Source organism: Trypanosoma theileri, assembly GCF_002087225.1.
Source record: "Trypanosoma theileri isolate Edinburgh chromosome Unknown TM35_Tth_9_V1, whole genome shotgun sequence".
Lineage (NCBI taxonomy): Eukaryota > Euglenozoa > Kinetoplastea > Trypanosomatida > Trypanosomatidae > Trypanosoma > Trypanosoma theileri.
The window spans coordinates 9219-33517 of NW_021639851.1; the positions used below are offsets into that span (position 1 = coordinate 9219).

Genomic DNA, 24299 nt, shown 5'->3' on the forward strand with positions numbered 1-24299 from the left:
ACTAGAGAAAACCACTGCAAGAGAGGCGACAGTGCAACAGACAACACACACTTTCGTCTCTGCATTGCATCAATACTACTCCTCTCATCATCATCATCACCATCATCAGTATGCAATAAAGTGAAAAATAACAACAACACTGACTATTCACAAAAACAGCAACATAAACTTTATTTTATTTTGCATCATACCCTGTGTGCAAGAAAACACAACCCAAGTGAAAAATACAAACTACACCAAAAGAGTTGCAGCATCGTAGAGCAGCAGCTAGAAGGTAACAAAACCACAGTCATAGCCAACCACAAAACAAACCCTGAAAAGATCCCCTGGTAGGAGGCTCCATCTCGTCAAGTTACAACCCTCTCGAGTCAGCAATCCAACCCTGTACAGCAAGAGGAATATATTGGTATAATATACACACACTGCAATACCTTCTCCCAGGTCTCTAAAAACCCCAAGAGAAGGAAAAAAAAGAACAAGTAACAGCTTGCCAATAGAATAGGGTATCTCTTTTCTTTTTTTCTTCCCTCGTATTCCTTGCAATCATATCCATCATGTCCTCAAGGTCCACCACCAAAGAGGCACACCCAATAACAAAAATAAACCCCCACCCACTCCAAACACACACACACACCAACAACAACATTGTCAATCAAGTAGCCCAATTATCCAATAACGACAGAACACATTAACACAGCATTGGAATTCCTTACACTAACGTCTCTTTAAAGGCATCAAAGGGAGACAGTCAACAACACACAACCAAATTCTTGAGTGGACACCGACCCTCTGAACAAAATCCATCATATTCAAACTCAGTAACTCTGACTATTGAGTACTGGAACCAAATTGTTTCAGAGACGCACGAAATGTTAGCGATGGGTTTCGTTGCAAAACCACCCATCTTCTCACGTTCAGTGATTCCCCAATATTATAATAACTCTGCCCTAGCAGAACCTGTGGCAGTGCAATGTTAGCGAGTCCACATGGGCAAACCAATTCACAAATAAAAAACATTATTTCCTTATATCTTGTTTTTTTTTTCCCTCTGGAGAGGCAGTTCTTTCTCACACATATCATCGTTACCAGCAATGAATAAAACATTACCTTATTTCTCACACTTTTCTTAGAGGGTTTTCATTTACACTCCTACGCACTGCCACCCTCAGGCGGCAGTTTGATGTCACATTCTTTCTGCTTCATCTGTGTGGTCAGAACGTGGCCATTTCCCAAATCCCAGTGGAATACGGGGCAATGCAGGGTTGTTGAGTGAATTGAATGTCCATTACACTCCACTGCAGAGTCTCTTCAAAGAAGGAAGAGGGTTATCTGTCCCACACATGACTCAGTACTAACTTGATGCTCGTGGCGCAGTTCATGGCATGGTGAAACACACTTTCCCGTTTCTATGGCTGGTTGCTGCGAAAGATACAAACCCATATCCTTCCTGGTTGTCGATGGTGTAATCCCCAAAAAGTCAGCACGCCGGCACCCGTTATTCCACCTAGCCAGAAAAGACCGCGCTATGCACAAAACAAAGCAACAGACCCCGCCACCTGCACTGAATGCGGGGCACAATACTCATGCAGGAACACAGCAGTAGTACATATGGTCAACAAACATGGGTTCAAGAGAGCCGATGCGCTCTGGAAGATCAAATTCCCCCATGAGCCACCTCCGCCACCCCCACAACATTACCCCACCCCACTTCGCCCTAAAGCAAAACCCCATCTGTTTGCCTGCAGTATATGTAAACGAACATTTCCGCTTCAAAATGGACTAACGCGCCACCCTAGATACATGCACAATGTCACATACCTTGTCCCAGAGAGAAAACGCCCGCGAGCCGATGAACCGATACCACTAGAGGAATCAGCATTCCCCTGTGATAAATATGATATGGTAGCGCGCTCTAAAAGAGGTCTCAAATCCCATATTAGAGCACGGCATCCTGAGAACCCCACAAAATACGTACCCAAAGTTCAACTCATACCGCAACTTGCTTCGCTGCGCTGCGAATTTTGTTTACGCGACTTTGGCAACATTGGAACGCTCGCATGCCACACAAAGTTTAAACACCCACCTGGAACCCCAATTCTGCCAGCAACAATACAAGTAACGTTTCCGAGAAATAACAAGAAACGCCAGCGAGATTCATCGTCGACACCACCAGAGCGTGAGGAGAGAGAAAAAATTCAATATGGAGTATGCCAGAAGTTCTACGCCCATCTAGCCTCCCTCTTCTTCCACTGCAGAAAATTCTACGAGGGTCAAGGGACGCGTACAAAAGAAAGATCCACAAACACTCCCAGAGCAAACCGGCGGAAACAAAAGACCTTCCGGCACTAGTTTGCCCCACATGCAATCGTAAGTAAGTATGAATAAACAGGACCAAGACCACACCGTATTTCCCAAGACAGTTGTCTCATCTTACTCGCGCACGCTGATCAGTTAACTCATAGACTGCAGAGAACCATCCTTGCAGAATCGTATCCTATCCACTTTATTGTTATCTTAATGAAGCATCGGTCCATTTTTCCTTCATGGCGTCAATCATGTTAAGGACGGTGTTCTGCGATTTGGAGTCATGCCCGACACAGAATTGCGAATCGGGAAAAGAAGAGGATGGGAAAAAGAGGAACGAGCTTCACCCATGTGTCTACGCAAAAAAAAAAAAAATAAGTCAATCAATATAAAAACAGATTTTATACTTTTCATTAACGCTTCCTTTTAACCAAACCAACCATGATCATTATTCCACCATCGGTTGAACTTGGTCAATCTCCCCTAAAGGAGAGAAGAAAAGTGTACTTGTATTAAGAAAGAAAAAGAAGAAGAGAAAGTGAATGTTTACGCTTCTTGGTCACCTTTCATAGAAGAGTTCTACAACCTCTTGTTAATGGAGGAATATAGTAATGAGTGACATAATTCATTGTGGTAAAAAAAAAAACACACCATCCAGATCTATTTTTTTTTTTTTTAAAGAAGGTTTGAACAGTGAGAAACATTACGCGGGATAGGTATACCCTCTTTTTTTTCTCATAATTTCCCTTCATCTCCTGTTTATCACTAATCTACAGTAGTCACGCAAAGAAAAAAAAAAAAAAACAGCATTACCAATGAAAATAATGGCACTGAAAGAAACTTGGAGTTTTCTGCTGAAGGTACCACAACAGAGAAAATAAAGCATGCCAGAAAGGCATCTTCTCCAGTCATCCAAAGGCAGAAAATCCTCTTTGTACAAACTTAGTTACTTAGCATCATTAAATGCATCACTCTTTTACGACGAGAAAAGATAAAATAAAACTAGACACGCGATTGCAGATTATCTGTGAGATTCTTCTAGTACATAAATTAGGAAGCTTCACCTTCTTACACCACAGACAGAAATAAGCAAAACAGAGTTTACACTCTATTATTATTAATTGAAACTAATAACGCGCTTTCGCATTTTAGTATCACTCCCTCTTCGCTTCACTGGTTGCATAAATGTACTACAAAGGTCCTGGAAGAAAGGAACGTCCCTCAATGTTGTTCTCCACATGACGAGCCATAGTATGACGATGAATCCACATCCCACACCAAGGGCAATGAGTGCAGTTGATGCACCAAGAAGTGTTTCACCAATGTTACTGCTTATTGCTAACATTCTGAGACTATCAGTGATACCCATTACAATAAATTAAATATACACACAACACAGAGAAACATATATAAAGAAGAAATAAATAAATAAAAAGAAGAGAGCATAAATGTACGAATGAGCAAAATTGAACATATTAACTAATAATAAAAACAATAATAAATACCAAAATCCCCCTTCTTATAGGAGATTCATACTTCTAAGATAACAAAAAAAAAAAAAAATGGGTTTCATCGCTATTATTTCTTAATACAGTTTAAACTATTTGTTTTGACACCACGTGTGGGAGGAAAAACAATATATTCATTGCCAGGTCTCACGTGGGAACTATTTAATGAATGACCATGTAAATGATCATCAATGCGAGATAAACGTCTGTTTACTGACATTGAACCAATATAATTGTTAGTTTGACCAAAAAAAGGATCTTTTAAAAGTTCTCGTGCGGTCGGTCGCTTCGAAGGGTCATGAATACAACACCGCATAATTATATCTTTAGCCTCAACTGGAATACTTTCATCTACTTGGGGAAGAAAGGTTTCAACATGGCCAACACTGTAAAGAAAGGCATGGGGATTCATTTTACCCACATCTGGCCAAGGAACCTTACCGCTTAATATTTGTGCCATCATAATACCAAAACTCCATATATCAGAAGCTTTTTCTACTCTACCACGTACTGCTTCAGGGGCAACATACAATGGAGTTCCTTCTAGTTGTGCAGAAGTATATATCATTTGTAAACTTCGAGATGTACCAAAATCACTCAACTTACATACCCCATTTTCTAGTAGTAAAACATTTTGGGGTTTAATGTCACGATGAACAATGTTCTTCCCATGTAAATATTCAAGTCCTTTTAAGACATCTCTTAAATAACGCTTTGCACGACTTACATCTATCTTTGATAATTGACATAAAATATTATAGAGACTTCCACCACTTGCTAATTCCATAACAACTAGAAGTCTATTTTTTAATATGGCACAAGATATATATCCTACTATATTTTTATGTCGTAATCTAGATAGCATACCTACTTCATTAATAATACCATCTAGGGCCTCCTGTACATTAGCCTTAGCAATAATTCCTTTCCTACGCAAACGTCTAAGGGCAACACCACTCATTCCCTCTATTTCTGACCGTTCTACCATAGGTAAGTGAATTGACTTGATAGCAACTAATGCACCATTTTGTGACAATCCTAGACAAACTTTTCCATTCGCTCCTTTACCTAAGACACGATCGGAGAGACGATACATCATCCCTTGTCGATCACGAAATTCAATGATAGGAAGCTCCTGATCTTGTTTTAACGATTTTTCCTGAGTTAAATAATTCTTTTCAGTTTTTTTAATATTTTCTGTGGTTTGAATACCTTCACAATTAAAAGAATAAGACGATTGGGTATCAGTCACTTTAGATATAACTTCTCGAAGATGATCTTCAACTGAACTTGCCTCCAATTTCCTCCAATGATATGAATTTCTCCTGCGATGTTTCTCAGTATTATTAATTCCTTCAACCTCTACAGGAAATAACTTCCATTGAGGAACACGTCGTTGATATATTCTACCACTTTTTTGAAGATATATACATAACTGACTCATTCTAAACGCTTGCCAATCATCACGATTCTCATTGTAAACTTCAGAATACATGTTTTCTGCGATATCGTACTTTTCTAATTTAAATGCATTGAATGCCTCAATAAACTTGTTATGATACGGAAGATAGGTATCAATAATTTCATAAACCACATGAACATTACCTTCAAAATCTGTCACATGGTCCATTGGAAGAGGATAAAAATCAAGAGGACAATAATCTGATAAATTCCCTGTACACGCACATTTTATACCTAAAGCTATCAACAATGAAGGAAGTTCTTCTCCAAGTGTGACACAGCCTCCGTAAACAACCATAGATCTTTCTTCTTCTGCTCCAACAATTCCAGTCAAAACCTCTCCTGAGGTAGTTACTACAACTGGATTAATTTTAGAAAGTGCGGTATAACCCAAATCAAACATGAATGAATCAAGAGCTGTTATTAATTCACAAGCATACAGCATTCCAGTTTTTTCATGATTAGGGTTATCACTAAAGGCATTCCATACAGCTGTAACTCTCTCTGGTGTAACGCTTAATAATGTTCCACTATGTTTGTCTGCAAGCTCTGTCACTATAGAAAAAAATTCCTGGGATAGATAATAAGAACTTCGTAAGTCTTCATCTACATTCCTAGCAAAACCTGATAAAAATGCCACTACTACTGTTACTTTTTTAGTTTTTAATCCGGATTCAATACCACGACGTATTTTAGAAATATTCAAAGATCTATATGAGCATTCAGTATCAACCTTTTTTGTCCCATCTGCCAAAAACGCAAGACTCTTTCCTGTCTCGTCGTGTGAACGGTTCAGAGAGGATTCTTTTTGAGATGGAAACTGCGAGAAATTTTGTGGATTCACTGTGTTTGAAACATCCACTATTGTTGTCGTTGCTGCTGTATTTGTTATTGTCGTTGCTGTTGTCGTTGCCGCTCCCGTGGGAACTGCTGTGGGTGCTTCAGAAACAGCAACGGAAACACCTTCTTCTATCAGTGTGTTCGCCTCATCACCTGGGGTTTTATGAAAAACTGCATCAGGAAGCCATGTACGAAACAAACGAAGAACGAGTGAAATGTCATTAATAGCATCTTGTGCATTTTGTAATTCGGTTTGTGAAGAATAACACTCCAGAAGAAACGTCTGCTTTTCTGTTATGATATCCACATCACGGTGATCATTAACGTATAGTGGTACACTTTCCAAGCGAAGCCGGTTTAATAGATCAAAGGAGAAAAACAACTGACAAACTTCACTTACCAACTCCATAGAGACTCGACGAAGATACCGCACTGCGGCCACTGCAAAAATTAAATATAGGAGAACGCAAAGTAAAGAGACACCAATGAGAACACCTCTGCCCTGATCGACTGTAGAGGAGGCGATTGTCCCACCACAAGTGTCTGCCGCACGTCTTGTAGAATTGTTAACCAAGCGATAATCAATGTTAACAAACAATACAACAGCTACTAAACAAAGACCTGCGAAAATAAAGTAAAATAGTGTACCAAATATTGAGACATCCGACAAGGAATAGAAAACTGAAGGCTCCATCTTTGGCCTCACCTCACCAGGGGAAACTTCCCTACTAGGTAAGGTGGTCTGTGCCTCATCTACATTTATTTCTAGGGGTAAGACATCACCCCGTGAAGACGGCATTTGTCAACTCTAATTGCCCTTGACTATTCGTTTCGTACTTCGTCTATTTGGGTAATCGAAAAGTCATCCTTTGTGTTCCCACACATAATGTGTAGTACATAATCAAAGAAAAAAAAAAAAAAAACAGAGGGTGAAAGAAAAAAAAAGTGAAAAACAACAACATTTTTTTATTCAAGATCTCAATATACATTTAATCCAGATATCAAAATAAAGATCCCCATATTATAAAACCGAACGCTTCTTTATTTATCATTCCTTTTTCTTCACACGTTTCTTCCCCTCTCCCTCATATTGCTTTTTTTTTTTTTTTCTTTTTCCTATTGAAGTTCAGGAAAAACGTTTGTACACTGATGCTCACACGGTCCTGGATGACAAATCTTTTCACATACTTTCCCACAGCATGATAACACCTTCCCACATTTTTTCCCACACGAAACAGTCTTTCGATAACAAGGTAAAAAGTAAGGCATTACCTTTCTATGTGAGTCACATTTTTTCTCAACTGGAACAACACAATCTGGACATTCCTCCTCAATATGACATGGATGATTGGGAGGATGACCACATGGACGCGGAACTATACACGGGTGACTGCAAATAGGAGGTTTAGTCCCACATGGCACCGGTGGTTCAACCCACGTACGTCTACAGCGACAATAAAGTCGTTCGTATGAATTATTGCTACATGGTAAACAGGGACCCTTGTGGCAGAGTTGTCCACAGTTGTGTTCTCCACAAGGCAATCGTTTTGTACAAATTCGATAGCAGGTGTGATCTTCATTTGTACAACAAACTTCTTTACAAGTGTGTTTTCCACATGACAAATTCATTCGACAAGGTTTAGTACAACGCGGTGGGTAGCATAGTTCTGCCTTTGCGATCGGTATTTTTGCCCTTTTTACTACTTCTTCCCACTCCTCAGAAGGAATGTAGGAACAAAAACAACGATATTTAATTACACGTGAGCCACAACCACAGCGCTCCGAGACAAGTTCCATACATGGTGGACATACAGCACTTTCATGACACACCGCTGTGCAAGTATGACCGCATGGAAGAGGAGCCCCACAAATCTGTCCACACGATGGAATAGGATCCAAGCAAGACTTTCGTGGAGATTTAACAAGTTCATCAATGCGAACTTTACCACACGAACAGAACAAAAGACGATCAGGAGTTTGTAAACACGGCTGACAAGGACCCTTGTGACACTTAAATAAACAACGATGGTTTCCACAGTCCAGTAGTTTTGAGCATGGCTTTGAACAGGAAAACGATTCATCCTCACCGCAGCGTCGCTTCCTTTCTGTAGATCCACAATAACATGTTTCCTTCACCATTACAGAGCAAATGGAGCAAGGACCTTCGTGACATGGTGCTTTACAATAATGATTCCCACAATCCAATAACTTACCGCAAATTTCGTTACACTCAAATCCATGAATACCACTTGAACATCCAACAGTTTTTTCCGATTTACCACAAAAACAAACTTGCGTACGTGTTAAGGCACACGGAGGACATGGTCCTGGATGACACATAAGAGTACAGGAATGCGTACATTTACTGTCTTTACGTCTCTTTTCACACATCTGACCGCATGAACCCGGAACCAAGAGAGGATCTGGGATTGGATCCTTTACCTTTCCACAGAAACATCTACACTCAACTATAGATGATGTTGGATTAAGTGATTGACAGAGAGGACAACGAAACTCATGCATAGAACATTGAGTAAGATCTACAACACCATTTTGTTTTTCTCGCTCCTCCATCTGTGCTTTTACCCACCTTCTAATGCATGTTAAATGCATAACTCCGTAGCAAACAGGACAGGCATAAAGACTATCACGAAGACGAATGGTTTCACTGCAAATAGGACAATCATAGGAACCTTCTTTCAATCTTTCCGACAACTCTTTTGCAAGCTCTGTCGCTTCTTCCATGTGTTTTTACACCCGATGGTTTCTATGGAGGGGGAAACAAAAAACGCAGGGGTTCTACTCTAGTTTGCTTCTCTCTAATGTGACTAAAAAGAAGAAGAAGTAAGAAGAAATAAAATAAATAAATAAATAAATAAATAAATATGCAGTGTGAGCAATAGAAAGTGCAAACACATTTTTTTTTTTTTGATTTTTTTCCTTTAAGCATTAGAAATCCGATGACACCAATCAATTACTTCTCTTACCTCAATCGGGGAATTTACCTCTGTTAAGTCTCTATGCGAATAAAGAAGAAAAAAAAAAAAAAGAAGATTGAGTGAAAAAAGAATATTCATAAAGGTGTAGAGGGGCAGAAGAGGAACAAGTAGAAGAAAAATTAGAACCTGCGTGGTGGTGGAACTGCTGCTCCTGTATTTGGCATACGAGGTGCTTTTCCCCTTGTGGGCAGCGGTGCGGCCCTTGCGGTGTTCGCCACGCGCGGCCTCTTTGCCGGTCTGCCATTGTTGCGATCCTCATCGTCTGAGGCGTATCCACGCTTGCGATCGTGTGCCTCCGCGCGTCTTTCCATCTCGTCCCAACTGAGAGCACTTTCGTCGTCTTCTTCGTCGCTGCTGTCGGGCTCACTCTCGTCGTCCTCGAGAAACGAACTGCCGGTCTCATCCGAGTCTTCGGTGTCCTCCTCCTCGATGTATGTTGAGTCGTCCGACTCGCTTTCCTCCTCGTCCTCGTCCTCCTCGTCGCCGTCGTTGTTGAGAACCGCCCAGCCGGCGCCGGGCCGCCACGGGTCCCACTCCGGGTCCTCAAGTATCGTCTTCATCACAACCTTCCAGTTGGGGTTCACTGTTGTCTCCATGTAGTACAGACGCGCCGCAAGGCACCAGTCTTTGATCGCCTCCAGGCTGCTCCGCGGGATTGTCGTAATAGTCACAGCAGGCTTATTGTAGTCCTTGAAAATAAGTGACATGTCAAAGGTAGATCCACCAGGGATAACACGCTCAAGGGAAACCACTTCAATATCAGCCACACGCTGTGTAAAGGGAGGTCTGTCAGAGATGGCCCAAAGAACTTCACGGTTTGCTTTAAACGTCGTCAGACCTTTAGCGTGAACTCCATCAAATGAAAAATTGCTTACTGGTATTTGTGTCTTTATATTACCCATCTTTTCTACTGCTTGGGCAAAACGCATAAATTGTTTGTTTGTTTCACTGATACGCATTTGTTCACGTTCTTCTGCAGCAATTTCTTCTTCATAAGATTTTCGCGTTCCTGTAACACCTTCACTACTCTCCATAACATCGGCGACAAATTGAACTTCGTCTACACTTTTACGTGCAATTTCCACTCCTTTTTTTAATGTAATATGATAAATAACTCGAATAGAATTCACCGCAGGTTGAAAAATAATATGTTTTACGTTATCAAATAGTAAATCTACTGGTGGACCACCAATGTAGGAAAATCGAAGTCCATTTTGATGAAGTTCAAGGTTACCAATACAATCTTTATTTTGTCGTCCAGTTGTTGCTGTGGGACGAATCTTGACTTGAGGAAGTCGAAGTGGATTAGGTGTTATGTTAAGTTTAGCAGTTCCTGCACTTGCAGAGGCCCTTCGTCGTTCTGTGTCTCTATTTTTTATTCTCTGATGAATACCTTGAATGGCAATTTTAACCTCTGTAAAGACATCTCGTGGAGCACGGTAGCTTAATTCTTTAACAAAAATTTTTGTTCGATTAAGGCGGTAGGCGATGTTTGCTTCTTGTAAGGAATGAAATGTAACGGTACAAGTAACGTAATCACCCTCTGGTTTCACATCAATTTTATTAATAGTTGAAGCATGAAACGCTGCCACAGATCCGCATATAGGAAAAAAGACAACTTCTTTTTCAACATGTACATAAATACCATTTTTAGCTTGTGGTGGGAAAGAACTCTCTTTAGGGTAAGGAATAATGTCACCATATGAAACTCTTCCAATTTCATACACCCGTAATTCCTCTGTAACTGCTGTTGTAGCTTTTTTCCCTCCAGCGGCGATTAACTCGGCATGTAATTCCCTAAGAAGAGACTTTAATTTTTCATCACGTGCTGATTCTCTTGATAAGAGAGGAATACTGCTCTGTCCTTGACGAGTGATTTTTTGAAGATCACGTTTAATAGGGTTAAAGGCTTCCTCCTCAGCACCCCCATCATAGAGAATTTCCTCCAATTTACGTGATGTTTTTGTATTAATTTGAGCAGCACCTTCTTTAACAGTAACAGTATCAGATAATTCCAAATCAAATGTTTCACCTGTGCCATCATCCACTCCTTCAAGTGTTATACGAACAACAAAGGCCATTCCATCTGCAATAATAGCCGTCCCTTTTTCAGATATTGATCCTCGTGCTTCAAGCACCAAAAGGCCAGTGGAGAAACCCAGAGAGGTTGAAAGATGCTTGGCTAGTCCTTCATTAATTGACTTGGCGTAGCTTAAAGTTTTCTCGTACACTTCACTTAGTTTTATACCCACTCGGAGAAACTCAATCACCTTCTCACTTACGGAATAAACAAATTGATAAGCCTCTTTCGCTTTTTCAGGAGCATTAGTCTCCACAATAAGAGTACGAGCGATGAATGCAGTATAACCACAGTTCTTCACACCATACCGTACAACGATTACATCTCCACGAAGTGGTTGTGTACTCACCTCAGTTGTTTGAATTTGGGAGCTGTACGTTCCACGATGCATAATACACGGAGTTAAACCAGAAGCGATTGAAAACTGTGATGTATCAAGAGTTTCAAGACCTTTAACGGTGTTTGGCATTTCAAGTTTTTGACTTAATTCTTCTCTTAAAGAACTTAATGATTTAGGGTTTGTTTTTTGGATCTCTTCTTCTATTAAACCACGCACAAAACGTCGGAATACAGCATTACAAAGTCCTGCCGCCTTTTCTACACACGAAAGTGCAGCTTCATCCTTTACAAAGAGGAACTCACCAAGAAGTGGTGCCACTTCAACCCTTCGCTCAGCAGGAATGAGAGTGTTCATTAGTGTAATTATTTTAGTTGCAAACTCACCCTCCTGTATGGCCAACTCTTTTTGGCACATCCCAACAGTTGCACCTGCAAGGAATGATGAAAGCAACTCAGCAGAACTATCATCAAACCGAATGGCCGTATACGTGTAGCTCTCGGTATTTGACGGTAATTCAATGGAGACTCCGTCGTGAACCACACACATCTTATCAAAAGAAAACAATACGGCAACGTTACAGATGGGTATTGGTGAACTGAAAAGGCTTTGTACAATTGCTTGTCCTCGCTGATTTTCGAGTGTGTTTGGAGTTAATGCACCAAAAAGACAGCACATCACTGTACATCCCCCCGACGCGTTTTGAGCCTTTTTCCACGCGGACAAAATATTCGCCACGCGCGCATTAGAAAGAGTTAGCACAGACATTTATCCTACGAAAAAAAAAGAGAAACAAAAAAAAAGAAAAAAAAAAAAAAAACGACAAAGCTCTAAAAATGCGTGAATGGTAAAGAAAAAAAAATAAGAAGAAAAAAAAAAAAACATCTCGAAAAAAAAAAGAAAAAACGTATATTCAAAGAAAAATGAGAACATAGAAGATGAGAATACACAATTAGTCGATTCCACAGATACATGTTTCTCTGTGATATCATAACACAATAAAAACGCATCCTTTCCCTCAATCCTCTTTTACACAAACACAAATATATATATATATATATAAGTATATTGTGACTATTTGACACGTTTGTATTTAAGAATCTTTGCACGTCTTGCCTCTTCTTGCTTCTCATGTGCCTTTGTTCGAAGACCCATTAATTTGTACTTTCTAGCCTTCTGCATATTCTGTCTGTATTTTTTACGTGCTTCAAAGTACTTTTTCATGTCATATACCTTCTTCTTTGGTGGAGCTACAGTTGGTTTAGCGCTCTTTGCATCCTCCAAATCCGTTTGGGATACCAATTGAGTAGCTGCAAACTCATCACGGAAGTACATATAAAGAGGTGGGCTCAAAAGTTGGCACTCGTCTGTTGACAACTTAGAGATATCCTCCTCTGCGGAGGGAATAAAGGTTGGAAAAGCCGGTAACCCTCTATGCTCATTCCATAGCGTGTACCCCTTTGTGTTAATGGTGTCGCTAAACTTGACATATGTGCCAACATCTGCGTCTATCAGAGTTGGGAGGTAAATGAGTGAATTCTTGTAGTCTATACGCCAGACTGGGACCCCCTGGTATGTCTCTGCGGAAGCGCCTGTCTGTCCTGCCATGCGGTGTCCTGGGAATATACGCTTCTGCCCTTCTGTGCCCATGCAGCCCGGCCGCCGCTGCCACTTGGAGTCGCCGAGCCACACGTAGCCGCCGTCGAAGCCGTGGCGGAACATCACGCCGCGGTAGCCGTAGTCGCTGTTCTGGAAGGTGATGGTCACCTCCTGCCCGGGCTTGAAGTGCCGCACGTCGAGTTTCGTGCCAACAGGCGCGTAGGCGTCCGGCGTGATGGGGAACCCCGCGCAGACGTGTTTCACCGGCACTCCCGCCGCCTTGTAGAAGGCCGCCACGTGCGGCTTGTGGAACTCCACCGGCACATTCATCGCCCCAACATACACCTTGTCTGTACCAACATCTCCATTGCGAGTGCTGTGCTTCACAATCTGGTTGTCCGGAAACCAAAATGCAGTGCAATCAAACTGATTACCCAATTCATCATAGTCTTTACACGTAAAGGCCTTCACACCAATAAGACCAAATCTGACAGAGTAGAACATATTGAATTCACCAAAAGGAGGAGGATTATCCCAGGCACGCGTGTCTTGATATAACTCTGGAAACTTCTCACGAAGTCGAATAAACGCATCATACTTGTCTTCTCTAATAGCATCATAAGTAGTCTGTAGCTGCTCAGGTTGCCATAAACGGGGATTCTCTGGGATTTTCGGATACAAACTCATCTTATCACCATGATCAAAAAGATACGGGTAGTAACAGTGATACATATCACGGTCCTTCTCCTGCATCAGAGAGGGATAACAACGGTGCCAATCTGTCCGAATGCGTCGATCACCCGGGCCGCCTCCAGTTCTCATTCGACATTGTATAGACACAGTAGAAAGAATTCTACCATGTACACTACCGCGTCGCATTTGTACTAAGGAACGCATCTAAATACCTATATCCATATATAAATATATATTTAAATGATATATAAAAAAGACGTTAAAAAACAAAACAAAAAAAGATACCGTACAAGACAACATTCATCCATAAGAAGAACGAACAATTATATATATATATATATATATTAATACACAAAAGAGAACCTTTCTTGTTTTTCTTGTTCTTCTTTCTTTATAAATAAATTATACACCAATAGAAAGAAAAATAAAAGTATTTCATGTGTTGTGGGAGGTTCTCCTCCTCATTCCTATTTAATGGGTCATTTGGCATCTATACCACTAGGTGATGAGTTCCGCTCACTCTTGTTAATTTTGTGGACAGGGTCATATTCTTGTGTGATTTCAAATAAACGGCTTTCCAACTGAGAACGGAATGGGTGTTGTGGCTCCATCAGGGTAAACAAAGAACGTATGGTGGAGAGATCACGTGCCGTCCGCGTGTTGAGCACTGCAAATTCAGGCATATCTGATCGCAGCTGCTGTACTTCAAAAGGTGCGTGTTTAAACCAACGATGGGGGAAAACACGCCAGCTTGCTCGCTCTAAAGGTTTTCGGTATTTGTGTACACCATCAGAGCGACAGTCCCGGCAACCCTTACCGGCTGATTCAATCATTCGGTCCATAACTGGTTTTGTAAGAAGCAAAAGCAACTTTTCACCGAATTGAAGAAATAATTGTGTTGCCTCCTTCAATTCTTCCTCCGTTCTGTAACAATTTCTACGTTGAAGACCCTTATTATGCTCATGAAGCAAACGACGTTTATGTTCATGAACTGGTTCTCGAAAACGACGAGCGCAACGTCTCTCAAAGAGGTCTTTCGTTTCATCCGGGTCTGTTTTCCGCAGGTGATTAATCATAGCGTAGCAGAGATCGTGAATCTCTTGTGATGCCGCCTCAAGTTCGTCAAACTCACCGGCAAATGCATCTTCCTCAAATGATTGAGAAACTCCCTGTACCAGATCACCGCTGCCAGTACTACTACTAGTACTATTAGTATCATTAATATTTAAACCACCTTTTGGGTTTCCCAATGCCGTTTCAGCTTCCACTCTCTCTTGCTGTAGAATCCAACGACATGGTGAACGCACTACACCAAGTTGAAACGGACTAACGCCAAGCAATGGGGAATACCTACAGCAAAATCTAAGCCCTCGCATTACTTTTGAGTAAAGTCTAATAAACTATCCCCTACACCCCAAACTCCTAAACAGAAAGGCAAACCCGCAAAAAAAAAAAAAAGACAAGACATACATTCTCTAACTTACAGTTATCATCTCAAACAGTCATTCAGACCTTTTAAAAAGGTTTTCATAAACTTTTTCATCCCTTCTTTACACTTTTGTTGATATTGTTTTCTCTTTACACTTCCGATCTTATTTCTTGCACATCATTGAAAAGACTTCTTTTCATTTCTCCTTCCCCAGATATGTTATTTCCCCCTTTACGTCGCATACGAGCATCTGGTAATGAAAGAAGTGAAACAATTTGGACACCCTCAATTTGCGCAGCCATATCCACAAAACACGTTTTGGGTTCCATCTTAACACTGTTCATTGCTACTACTGCCATTGAAGAGAATAAAGTGTCACTTGCAATGAAGTCCAAAGATACACTGATCCCTCGGCTTCTCGGCGTGAAGTGGCACCGCAGACGTTTTTTATTACCTGTTTGACTGGCCAACGTCTCCAACTCTTGCAGAGCTCCACACTCTGTAAAGAAAGAAGGTGAAGATCCAGGATAACAGAGATACGATGGAGCAAAAGAGCGGAGTACAGATGACGGATTTCCAACGGCATCAAACGGTTTTGGCATTTGTTCAATATTTCTGAATCGAAAAATAGTAAACCGTGGTGTAGGAATTAAAGAAACTCGGAGAGTGTTAAGAAAAGGAAGTGCTCTATCGCAAAAAGAAGATCCCCACATTTTGGAAGCAAATACAAATCCAAATCGTCTCAGAGCAAACATTCTAAGTTTATGTTGAAGATTATAAATAGCTTTCTGTGAATCATGTTGTACATCTTGCAAAGAATCTGGTACCCCCAGCATACCTGCAAGTGCATCACATGCAGTTATAAGGTTAGAAATATAAAAGGAGGAATCTAATCCTACCCCTGGCATCCAAGCCTCCATTCCACTAACAAGATTAGGCATCTCATCGGTATTATATACAGAATCACGCAAAGTTTCAATAGAATTATGGCTAAGCACATGGTTTAACACCATGTTGTCCGTCAGACCTATGCACCCTCGAGAAACCTCTCCTTCACATACTTGAGATCTTTCAAAAGAAAGATGTTGTTGTAAAAGTGAAACTTCGTAGGCTCCAATATAACGATAAAGAAAAGGAACAGCAGATATTGCCGCGTAGATAGCATCATCCCTATCTTTCGGAGTAGATGCCACCATAGAGAGCTCTACAACTCTTGGAAACCAAAGAAAAGTATTATCCACGTCATTTAGTCCATTTAGAAGATGGTTAACAGCGTTTGGTAGCGCAGAGCAGAAAGAGTGCATGGGTTCTACTGGATCTTTGCCGTTAGCGATATCCAAAGAATCCTGCACTAGCCTTTTATAAACTTGAGTGACTTCACCCTTCATATCATCATCATTATTATCATCATTATCACTTTTATTATCATCCGCATTCAACTTCAAAGAAGATAAAGCTTCACCAAGTTCAAGAAGACGCATAGCATATGCATTTTGTATGGAAAATTTTGAAGATAACAAAGAAGCAAATGAACGACACAAAATAGGATACCATGTTCCACATCCATTAGAATCTTTTTCTATGGAAGTTACATAATTACCCAAAGCTACAAGAAGAGATTTATATTTTGCTTCTGTAGAATCACATAAAAGAGAAATAGATAAACGATTTATCCCAGTAATACTCCGTTCAAAAGAAGATGCAGTGGTGTCAGCACATCGTGCATGCTTCGAGACTAAATTTCTTATACGTTCAGTAGTCCATTCTTTTGATTCACTAAAAAGACTCTCTTGTCTATTGTTGAAGGTCATTGTGTTTAGCTGGTCCGTGATGTTACGTTCCTTCAATAACCATAAAGAACCGGATGAAACACTCCATCGTTCCTCAAGTGCAGCAATAACAGAATCATAGTGTTGAGACTCAAATTTGTCTAAAAACCAACCCATACATGGCCTTCCATCAGGCATCAGCACAACATCACACAACGTGGTCGTATCATCTTCCGATATCTCCGCAGACTCCACACATTTGAAGTTATTTTCCAGCAAACGTTCCATTGAACGCACTATAGGCGGTGTGAGACTCATACCAATGCCGTAGCGAATGTGTTCCACGCACTGAACAAAGAAATCCCGCTCGCGGTCATTGAAACATCTCACGTTGGCCCAAAAAGAAGGAAAATCTTTTGCAGGAGATCTTTCTGTGTGTTTCCCTTTCGCAGGCCAGCCAATGGCAAAGCGAATAAGACAAGGACACATCGCTGATCTACACTCAGCAACAGCAGCTACATGCCATTTACGCCATGAAGACATAGGCTATCTGCCTGCTTTATTTCGCCTAGCAATAATAATAAAAAGAAAAAAAAAAAGAAAAAAAAAGGAAAGAAAGAGTAAACAAATAAATCAAAAAAGAAAAAAAAAAGAATAAAACACAATATTACAAGAGAGAATGAGAAAATAAGTTCTCACCCCTCATAAATATACTCCAAGTATTCCAAAGAGAGTAAAATAAATAAAACCGTTAATCTTCCTTACGCGCCTCGAGAGCTGCAGGTCCCATAAGACGAATACTTGTAAACAATTTCACATCATCCTCTGTAATATTTTTACGTGCGTCCTGATGACGTTTAACAATATCTGTTAGAATGCCTATCAGCATCTTTTTAACTTCCCCTGTCATGGCACGTCCAAGCATGTAATCCTTCTTAATCTGCGCAAGCTTCTCATCATCTTCCAGGAAGAAACTTAACCACTGGATGGGGACATCCACATCGGTATTAGCGCCAAGAATTAAGTGTTCCTCCTTTGTTGCACCGCCCCCACTAAAGGCATGTTTATTAATTTTCTCCTTTATCATCTTTTCTGTATCTGTGAGAAGCACAGCTGCCCCGGTGGAAGAACTCATCTTCCCCTTGGAACCACTTAGTCCAGGAAAGAATTTTGAGTGAATCACAGCAGGTTTTAATAAACCAAGACGTGGGGCAATATCACGTGTAAGACGAAAGTAGGGATCTTGATCAATAGCTTGTGGAATTAAACAAAACACATTTCCCTTTGATGGTGGAAAAATATGTGGAAAAGATGTTGAGAATGACGGTGCTGCCTGAACTGCTGGGAACATCCAACGACCGCAATTGTCTTCCATCTTGAATCCAAAACATCCACGGACTTGACTTGCCGTGAAGGTTCGCTCAATTCTCGCCACTGTGCGGTACATATGACCCATATAATCAAAGTTACGAAATATAAATGTCAACTCTGGATCAAATCCCATGGCAATGATATCTTTAATGTTTTCTGTTGTCATGGCTTCTATCTGTTCAATGGAGATATTACGAAAGTAGAATTTTTCATCATCCGTCATTTGAATAACGAGTGGCACCTTAAATGCATCTTGTAACCATTTTGTAAACATAAAAGGTATAAGATGACCCATATGCATAGACTCACTACTTGGGCCTCGTCCAGTGTACAAATAGAATGATTGTCCAGACTCATAGACATCCAAGAGAAGATTTAAATCACGGTGAGAAAAGAAGATACCGCGACGAAGAAAATGATGTGGTTTCTTCCCAATGACGCGTTCTAAACGTTCAAGCAGTGCCTCGTCAATCGGATGACTCCCGAATTCCTTAATGAGTTTATCATAGTCCACGTCTCCCTCAACAGTCCAAGGTGTAACCACAGCTGCCGACATTATTTATTCTTATTTATTTTTTTTTCTTTTTTTTTTTTTTTTTCTTCAATCCCCTTTTTCTTCCAAATGTATGTTTGATTACCCCTAAGAGTTTATTCAGGTAGAAATAATAAGGACTCTGTTATGTAAAGAAAGGGAGAAAAAAGTATAAATATTCCCAACTCCATCCCATTCCATTCCATCCCCCAAGACATAGACACAAAGTATTTTAAAAATAAAAATAAAAAAAAAGAAAACAAAAAAAAAAAGCAATACAATCCGTTATTTTTTGGCAAGAGTCATCCAGAGAAATAGACCCACTTGCAATGATTGATTCCATCATGCATTCTCTTGCTCCTTCCACGAACAACAACAACAACAACAACATAAAAAAAAAAAAAGAAAGAAAGAAAACAAGAGAAAAAAAAGACAGTTTTATATCAACATAAAACTCAATGGAGGAGAACTACAACAAACACTATAAATGCTAAAACAAGGACAAAAAGGAGCATCATTTTATCTCGAGCTGGAGTTTCTCGGTATTGTAAAGCCTGTCGCAAATTATTGGTTGCATTTCTTGTCGCCCTCTCAGCTGTTCCTACATTTCCTTCAATGACATCAAGCGTTTCTCCCTGCTCATTTACCATTAGGTGAATATGATTAAATATTTCGTTGATATCTTTAACATTGTCAGCTATTTCTGATGTCTCACGTTGTCGCTCTGCCATGATTTCATCGTGGAGATCACGTTCGAACTCTTCCTTTAGAGTAGTTTTACCATTTGCTTCCCTCTGAAGAAGATCAGTGTTTTCATCTACGTCATCCACATCACTTGTTGATGCAGCTCTGCCTCGCACCTTTACGCGTGTTGTTCCTCCACCTGATCGCAATGACTCCTCAACATTAATGCACTTTTTGTAGAAGGCATCACATGACTTTTGATAGTTCTCTAGAGCTACTTTCGCCTCTGTTGTAAGTTTAATTCCCTGTCCACGCAGTTGAGTGGGGTTTAGTCGCATATACTTTTCCATGAGTCCCAAAGCATCTTGAATAACGTGAACCTCTTTGGCGTTTGTTTTGCTTGTCACCTGTTTGACCTTTTCTCGTTCCTTTTCAATATCGCGAAGTGTAGTGAGTTTGTTGGTGCTACGGCGTATATGTGAAGTGCCGCGCTCCAATGAACGCAGAGCGTCTGTCAATAAATCGCAGTTGCGTTTCCAGCTTGGATCTTCCATTATACCAATCCCTTTACTCGTGTCTTCTCCGTAACACTAATAATAATAATAGTGGCTATATAAGAAAAACAGAAATATATATATATATATATATATACCTAGATTGTACGATGGGAGAAGAGAGAGAGAGAGAGAGAGAGAGAGAGGGGAAAAGAAAAAAAATAAAGGTATCAAGTAAAACAGCAGACACGAAGAAGAGAGAAAAAAAAGAGAAGCATTATATCACAAGAGAAAAATAATTCTACATATAATACCACTCATAGCCAATCAATATACCTTTTCCGTGACTATTTCATCCAGCTTTCAGTGTATTCATTCGGTAGAATGAAAAGGAACCGCCGCTGTCAATAAAGACAAGATAGAAATCTGTGCATTCCCCTTGTCGAAGTGTATCTACTGCGTTCACTAATCCTTGCAACTCCGTCATCGTGAAATCACTGTTTTCCACCACAGGGTATGGAAGAAAGACCTTCGCACTCTCTGCAAAGCTACTTATCACCACATGCCGCTTAGTGTCAAGAGTGGTAACCTCCGACTTGTATAAAGGCAGCCGCTCACGAATCTCGTCGAGAAGGAGAGCACACACCTGCGCATCATCAATCATTGCAAGTAGCTTCCTTGCACATGTAAAAGTAAAAAAGCGGCGAAACTCATACGAAAGAGACAACACTACCATACCTCTTTACGATAACTTTCTGTTTTTTCTTTCTTTTTTCTTTTCTTTTCAAGGTAATTCATGTATCTACCACAAGACACAACCCCTCTTTTTCTTTTAACGACACACAAAAAGACATAATCAATCAAACAAACAAAGAAACATAAATATATAAAGAAAGAGATATAGAGAGAATGAGAAAAAAAAGGGAGGGAGAGAATGAAAGAAATAGAGATGGACAGAGAGAAAGGTTTATCCCTCTCTTCTTTCCTCACTTCTACTTCCCAGTTTCTCTCCCTCTTTTTTTTTTTTTTTTCTCTCTCTTTCTCTTTCACTTTCTCCATCCCTTTTCATTCTATTACTCACTCTAACAGAAATAATACACAGGTTAGGCTAGTCGAAAGTATCAGTTCTCATCATTTCATATTTGAAACCTGCTCGATGCGCTTTTGGTAGGCGTCAACGTAAAGTTTTGCTATATCATCAATGGGCTCACGAATGCCAACCCCGCGGAGTGTGGAACACTTGTAGAACTTCATTTGATTTGAATTAGCAAAGTCTTTTCCCTGGCGCTCCGACACCTCTGCCTTATCTGAGAGATCTGTCTTGTTCGCTATGAGGAATCCAATCGCGTTCTTGTTCACACGCTGAATGGCACTCAGCCACTTTGTGCACGCCTCAAACGTAATTTTGTTGGAAACATCATACATGAGAATGAACGCCGCGGCCCGCTCCAAGTATGCGGGAACCATTGTTTCATATTCCTTCTGCCCCGCTACATCAAATATGAGCATCTCTACCATGTTCTCATCATCTACGGGCACCTCCTTCACAACAAGATCACATCCCATAGTCATCAGATAGTTCTTGGGAAACGTCACACCATTGCTGTGGATCATCTGCACAAAGGATGACTTTCCTACCGTTGGTGCACCAATCACTGCCACCTGAACTCGTAAAGTCACCATAGTGTCTTTTTTTTTTTTTGTTGTTGTTGTTGTTTTAATTTAATGTCTTTCTACTCTTCTTCTTTTTTGTTCTCTTTTTTTCTTTCTTTCAATATTCTGAGAGAAATAAATAAATAAATAAAAAAGATTCAAAAAACAAAACAATAAAAGGAAAAAAAAAAACGGAGTCATGTAAAATCTCTTTTTCTTCTTCGAGGTAATTAAAAGCGAAAAAAAAAGAACCGAAATCTAGTACAAAATCATGTACACCCCCCACTTTGGTGGTGTGTATGGGAAACCAAAAAAAAAAAAAAGAAAAGAGAGAGGAGTGAGTGTTGCCTCAGAGTGTAAAACCAAATAAAGAGCGTACAGCCGTATCATCGCCTCCACGTCCGCGACTACCACGCACAGCCGCCCGTTCCAAATCCGTTGTTTGGATGAGTGTAGACGGCAAACGCCAAAGACGCACACAACCACGCACATCACCGGTGACAAGCCAATCCGGCGAGACGTGATTAAATGCCACACACATCACGGGAGCGCCATCTACACCTGCCTCTAATGAGACAATTGGTTTCAATTGCGATTTCTGAAGATCATAAATGTGCAGAAATGAGCTCCTAGAGACCATTGCTATAACACTTGGTCTAAAAGGACTAAATTGGGCTGCATAAATAAAATGTTTGCTTTCTGATGAAGGTTCTAAGGTCGCAAGTGGGGCTCGTTCCAATACATTATACAAATGTGCACTACCATCTGAAGAGCATGTTAAACATAGATTGTGAAAAAAAGGTGAAGTATCAACGCTCTGTATTGGGCCTCTATGTGCATCCAGCCAGTCTATATCAAGACTTATAGCTGTATCCGTTCCACGTGTGGCTAATGTACCAAGTACACCAGGCCGTGCACGTCCAACATCACCGTTCTCAAGACCGACAATAAATAGACTGTCCGCTGAGGGAACAGAAATCCCGCTAAGCATACCAGGTCGTGTGAAACTGGCAGCCTCTACACCAACCGTAATTCCCTTTTTGTTCTGTATAGAGAATGAGGCAATCGGTTCTGCTAATTTATTTGTCGTTGTCCAGAAGAACACACATCCATCTTGTGCTGCAGAGACGAGAATATACCGATGGGACTCTCGTACCTCCTGTATACTTTGGGTCCATTGCAGACTTGTAACCGGTTCTCTGTGCGAGACCGCTCCCTCCTCTGTGGAGACGGATGTTGGGATGTTATCTGTGATATTTGTATACACCACAACCGCCCCGCTGTATAAACCCACCGCAAGAACACCCGCCTGCGTTGGGTGAAACGCCACAGTCGTCACAAACGCGTCCGTCTCTAACGTGTGATGGGGCGTGTTCAAATCCATATCGTGACGCGACAAATTCCATATACTCACCAGTCCGCTGCTGTGGCACCACCCCACCGTATCCACACGGCCGTAGCCAACCGCGAGAAGTGTACCGTTGCAGTTCCAACTGACGGTTAGTGCGTGCAGTTCCCCCTCCACCGCGTACGCAGAACTCAGAGTGGCAACCGCCGTAATATCAGTGCTCTTGCTGGACCAGTTGGGTTCATAATTGTCAAAAGCACTGCTCTTCGCATTTCGATACAACATGGAAAGTACATTCTCCTTCGACGACTCCAAGAAGGCAGCTAGTTTGCCCTCGTCAAATTCAACTCCAGCGTAGACGTACTGTAAACCATTGAGTGTAGCTTGAATTTGTTTCTTTTCGTGTCCTACTTGTTTGTCTAATCGGTTTACTACCTGCAGTGCACTGATGTCTGTCTGCGCTGCCTCTTCCACCGTGGCAATATTGGCCGTCTGGGATCCTTCTTCACATCGTGTGATTTCTTTCTGCCATGAGGGTGGAATACTAACTTCACCAGTGATTTGGTCCTTGAAGTTACACGGTGCTGACATTTTCTTTTTTTTTTTTTCTTCTCCCTTTCTATTGCTGTTGTTATTATTTCTTATTTCTACTTCTACCGTTTCTTTTCGTTCAAAATAGAGAGAGAAAGAGAGAGAAAGAGAGGGAAAGAGAAATAAAAGAAAGTAAAGGGACTTGCAGCAAAATAATCCTTGGTAAAAAAAAAAAAAAAAAAACCACACGTTTTAGCTCCCTTCGGAAGGGATAAAAAAAGTGAAAAATATCAGCAAAATGCCAAAATAATATAAAAAAAACAGAACACAGACAATAACGATTAACTACCTTTAAAAAAAAAAAAAAAACAAGTGGTAATAATGATAATAAACGGGTAGCCACGATATAAGTGACTACAAGCACAATTGTATGAAAATGCGGGAAAAACAGTAAACAATATGATCTTGCGCACAGGATTCAAGTTAATAAATTGTGTCTGTTTTATTTCCTCAATAATAATAAAAAAAAAAACGAATGAAATACGAATCGGAGCAATAAGTAAGAAAAAAAAAAAACAGTTAAGAAAAGCAATAAAAAAAAAGATATCGAAATTTTTGGTTCAGAAGAACAGTACAAAAATACATTTTAAGCACAGTCGTGCCTCCC

General features: G+C 40.5%; 11 protein-coding genes across 11 annotated transcripts; all 11 read right to left on the minus strand.

Annotated features, from left to right (window-relative positions):
- Positions 1-3882: 3882 nt before the first annotated feature.
- On the minus strand, positions 3883-6912 carry TM35_000091000 (putative protein kinase; the record flags this gene model as incomplete). The annotated part of the gene is made up of 1 exon (XM_029024339.1): positions 3883-6912. The coding sequence occupies one exon, from the start codon at positions 6910-6912 to the stop codon at positions 3883-3885; it is 3030 nt and encodes a 1009-aa protein (XP_028884116.1).
- Positions 6913-7229: 317 nt separating this feature from the next.
- Positions 7230-8858, minus strand: TM35_000091010 (nuclear transcription factor; the record flags this gene model as incomplete). Its single annotated transcript, XM_029024340.1, has 1 exon — positions 7230-8858. One exon carries the CDS (start codon positions 8856-8858, stop codon positions 7230-7232), a length of 1629 nt encoding a protein of 542 aa, XP_028884117.1.
- Positions 8859-9231: 373 nt separating this feature from the next.
- On the minus strand, positions 9232-12297 carry TM35_000091020 (putative aminopeptidase, putative,metallo-peptidase, Clan MG, Family M24; the record flags this gene model as incomplete). The annotated part of the gene is made up of 1 exon (XM_029024341.1): positions 9232-12297. The coding sequence occupies one exon, from the start codon at positions 12295-12297 to the stop codon at positions 9232-9234; it is 3066 nt and encodes a 1021-aa protein (XP_028884118.1).
- Positions 12298-12603: 306 nt separating this feature from the next.
- TM35_000091030 (mitochondrial ribosomal protein L3) lies at positions 12604-14025 on the minus strand (the record flags this gene model as incomplete). The annotated part of the gene is made up of 1 exon (XM_029024342.1): positions 12604-14025. The coding sequence occupies one exon, from the start codon at positions 14023-14025 to the stop codon at positions 12604-12606; it is 1422 nt and encodes a 473-aa protein (XP_028884119.1).
- A 275-nt stretch (positions 14026-14300) lies between these two features.
- TM35_000091040 (uncharacterized protein) lies at positions 14301-15197 on the minus strand (the record flags this gene model as incomplete). The annotated part of the gene is made up of 1 exon (XM_029024343.1): positions 14301-15197. The coding sequence occupies one exon, from the start codon at positions 15195-15197 to the stop codon at positions 14301-14303; it is 897 nt and encodes a 298-aa protein (XP_028884120.1).
- A 202-nt stretch (positions 15198-15399) lies between these two features.
- TM35_000091050 (uncharacterized protein) lies at positions 15400-17562 on the minus strand (the record flags this gene model as incomplete). The annotated part of the gene is made up of 1 exon (XM_029024344.1): positions 15400-17562. The coding sequence occupies one exon, from the start codon at positions 17560-17562 to the stop codon at positions 15400-15402; it is 2163 nt and encodes a 720-aa protein (XP_028884121.1).
- Positions 17563-17770: 208 nt separating this feature from the next.
- On the minus strand, positions 17771-18946 carry TM35_000091060 (tryptophanyl-tRNA synthetase; the record flags this gene model as incomplete). Its single annotated transcript, XM_029024345.1, has 1 exon — positions 17771-18946. The coding sequence occupies one exon, from the start codon at positions 18944-18946 to the stop codon at positions 17771-17773; it is 1176 nt and encodes a 391-aa protein (XP_028884122.1).
- Positions 18947-19377: 431 nt separating this feature from the next.
- Positions 19378-20160, minus strand: TM35_000091070 (syntaxin; the record flags this gene model as incomplete). Its single annotated transcript, XM_029024346.1, has 1 exon — positions 19378-20160. The coding sequence occupies one exon, from the start codon at positions 20158-20160 to the stop codon at positions 19378-19380; it is 783 nt and encodes a 260-aa protein (XP_028884123.1).
- Positions 20161-20452: 292 nt separating this feature from the next.
- TM35_000091080 (uncharacterized protein) lies at positions 20453-20836 on the minus strand (the record flags this gene model as incomplete). The annotated part of the gene is made up of 1 exon (XM_029024347.1): positions 20453-20836. One exon carries the CDS (start codon positions 20834-20836, stop codon positions 20453-20455), a length of 384 nt encoding a protein of 127 aa, XP_028884124.1.
- A 395-nt stretch (positions 20837-21231) lies between these two features.
- Positions 21232-21783, minus strand: TM35_000091090 (small GTP-binding protein; the record flags this gene model as incomplete). The annotated part of the gene is made up of 1 exon (XM_029024348.1): positions 21232-21783. One exon carries the CDS (start codon positions 21781-21783, stop codon positions 21232-21234), a length of 552 nt encoding a protein of 183 aa, XP_028884125.1.
- Positions 21784-22102: 319 nt separating this feature from the next.
- TM35_000091100 (WD repeat domain 34) lies at positions 22103-23692 on the minus strand (the record flags this gene model as incomplete). The annotated part of the gene is made up of 1 exon (XM_029024349.1): positions 22103-23692. One exon carries the CDS (start codon positions 23690-23692, stop codon positions 22103-22105), a length of 1590 nt encoding a protein of 529 aa, XP_028884126.1.
- Positions 23693-24299: the final 607 nt, after the last annotated feature.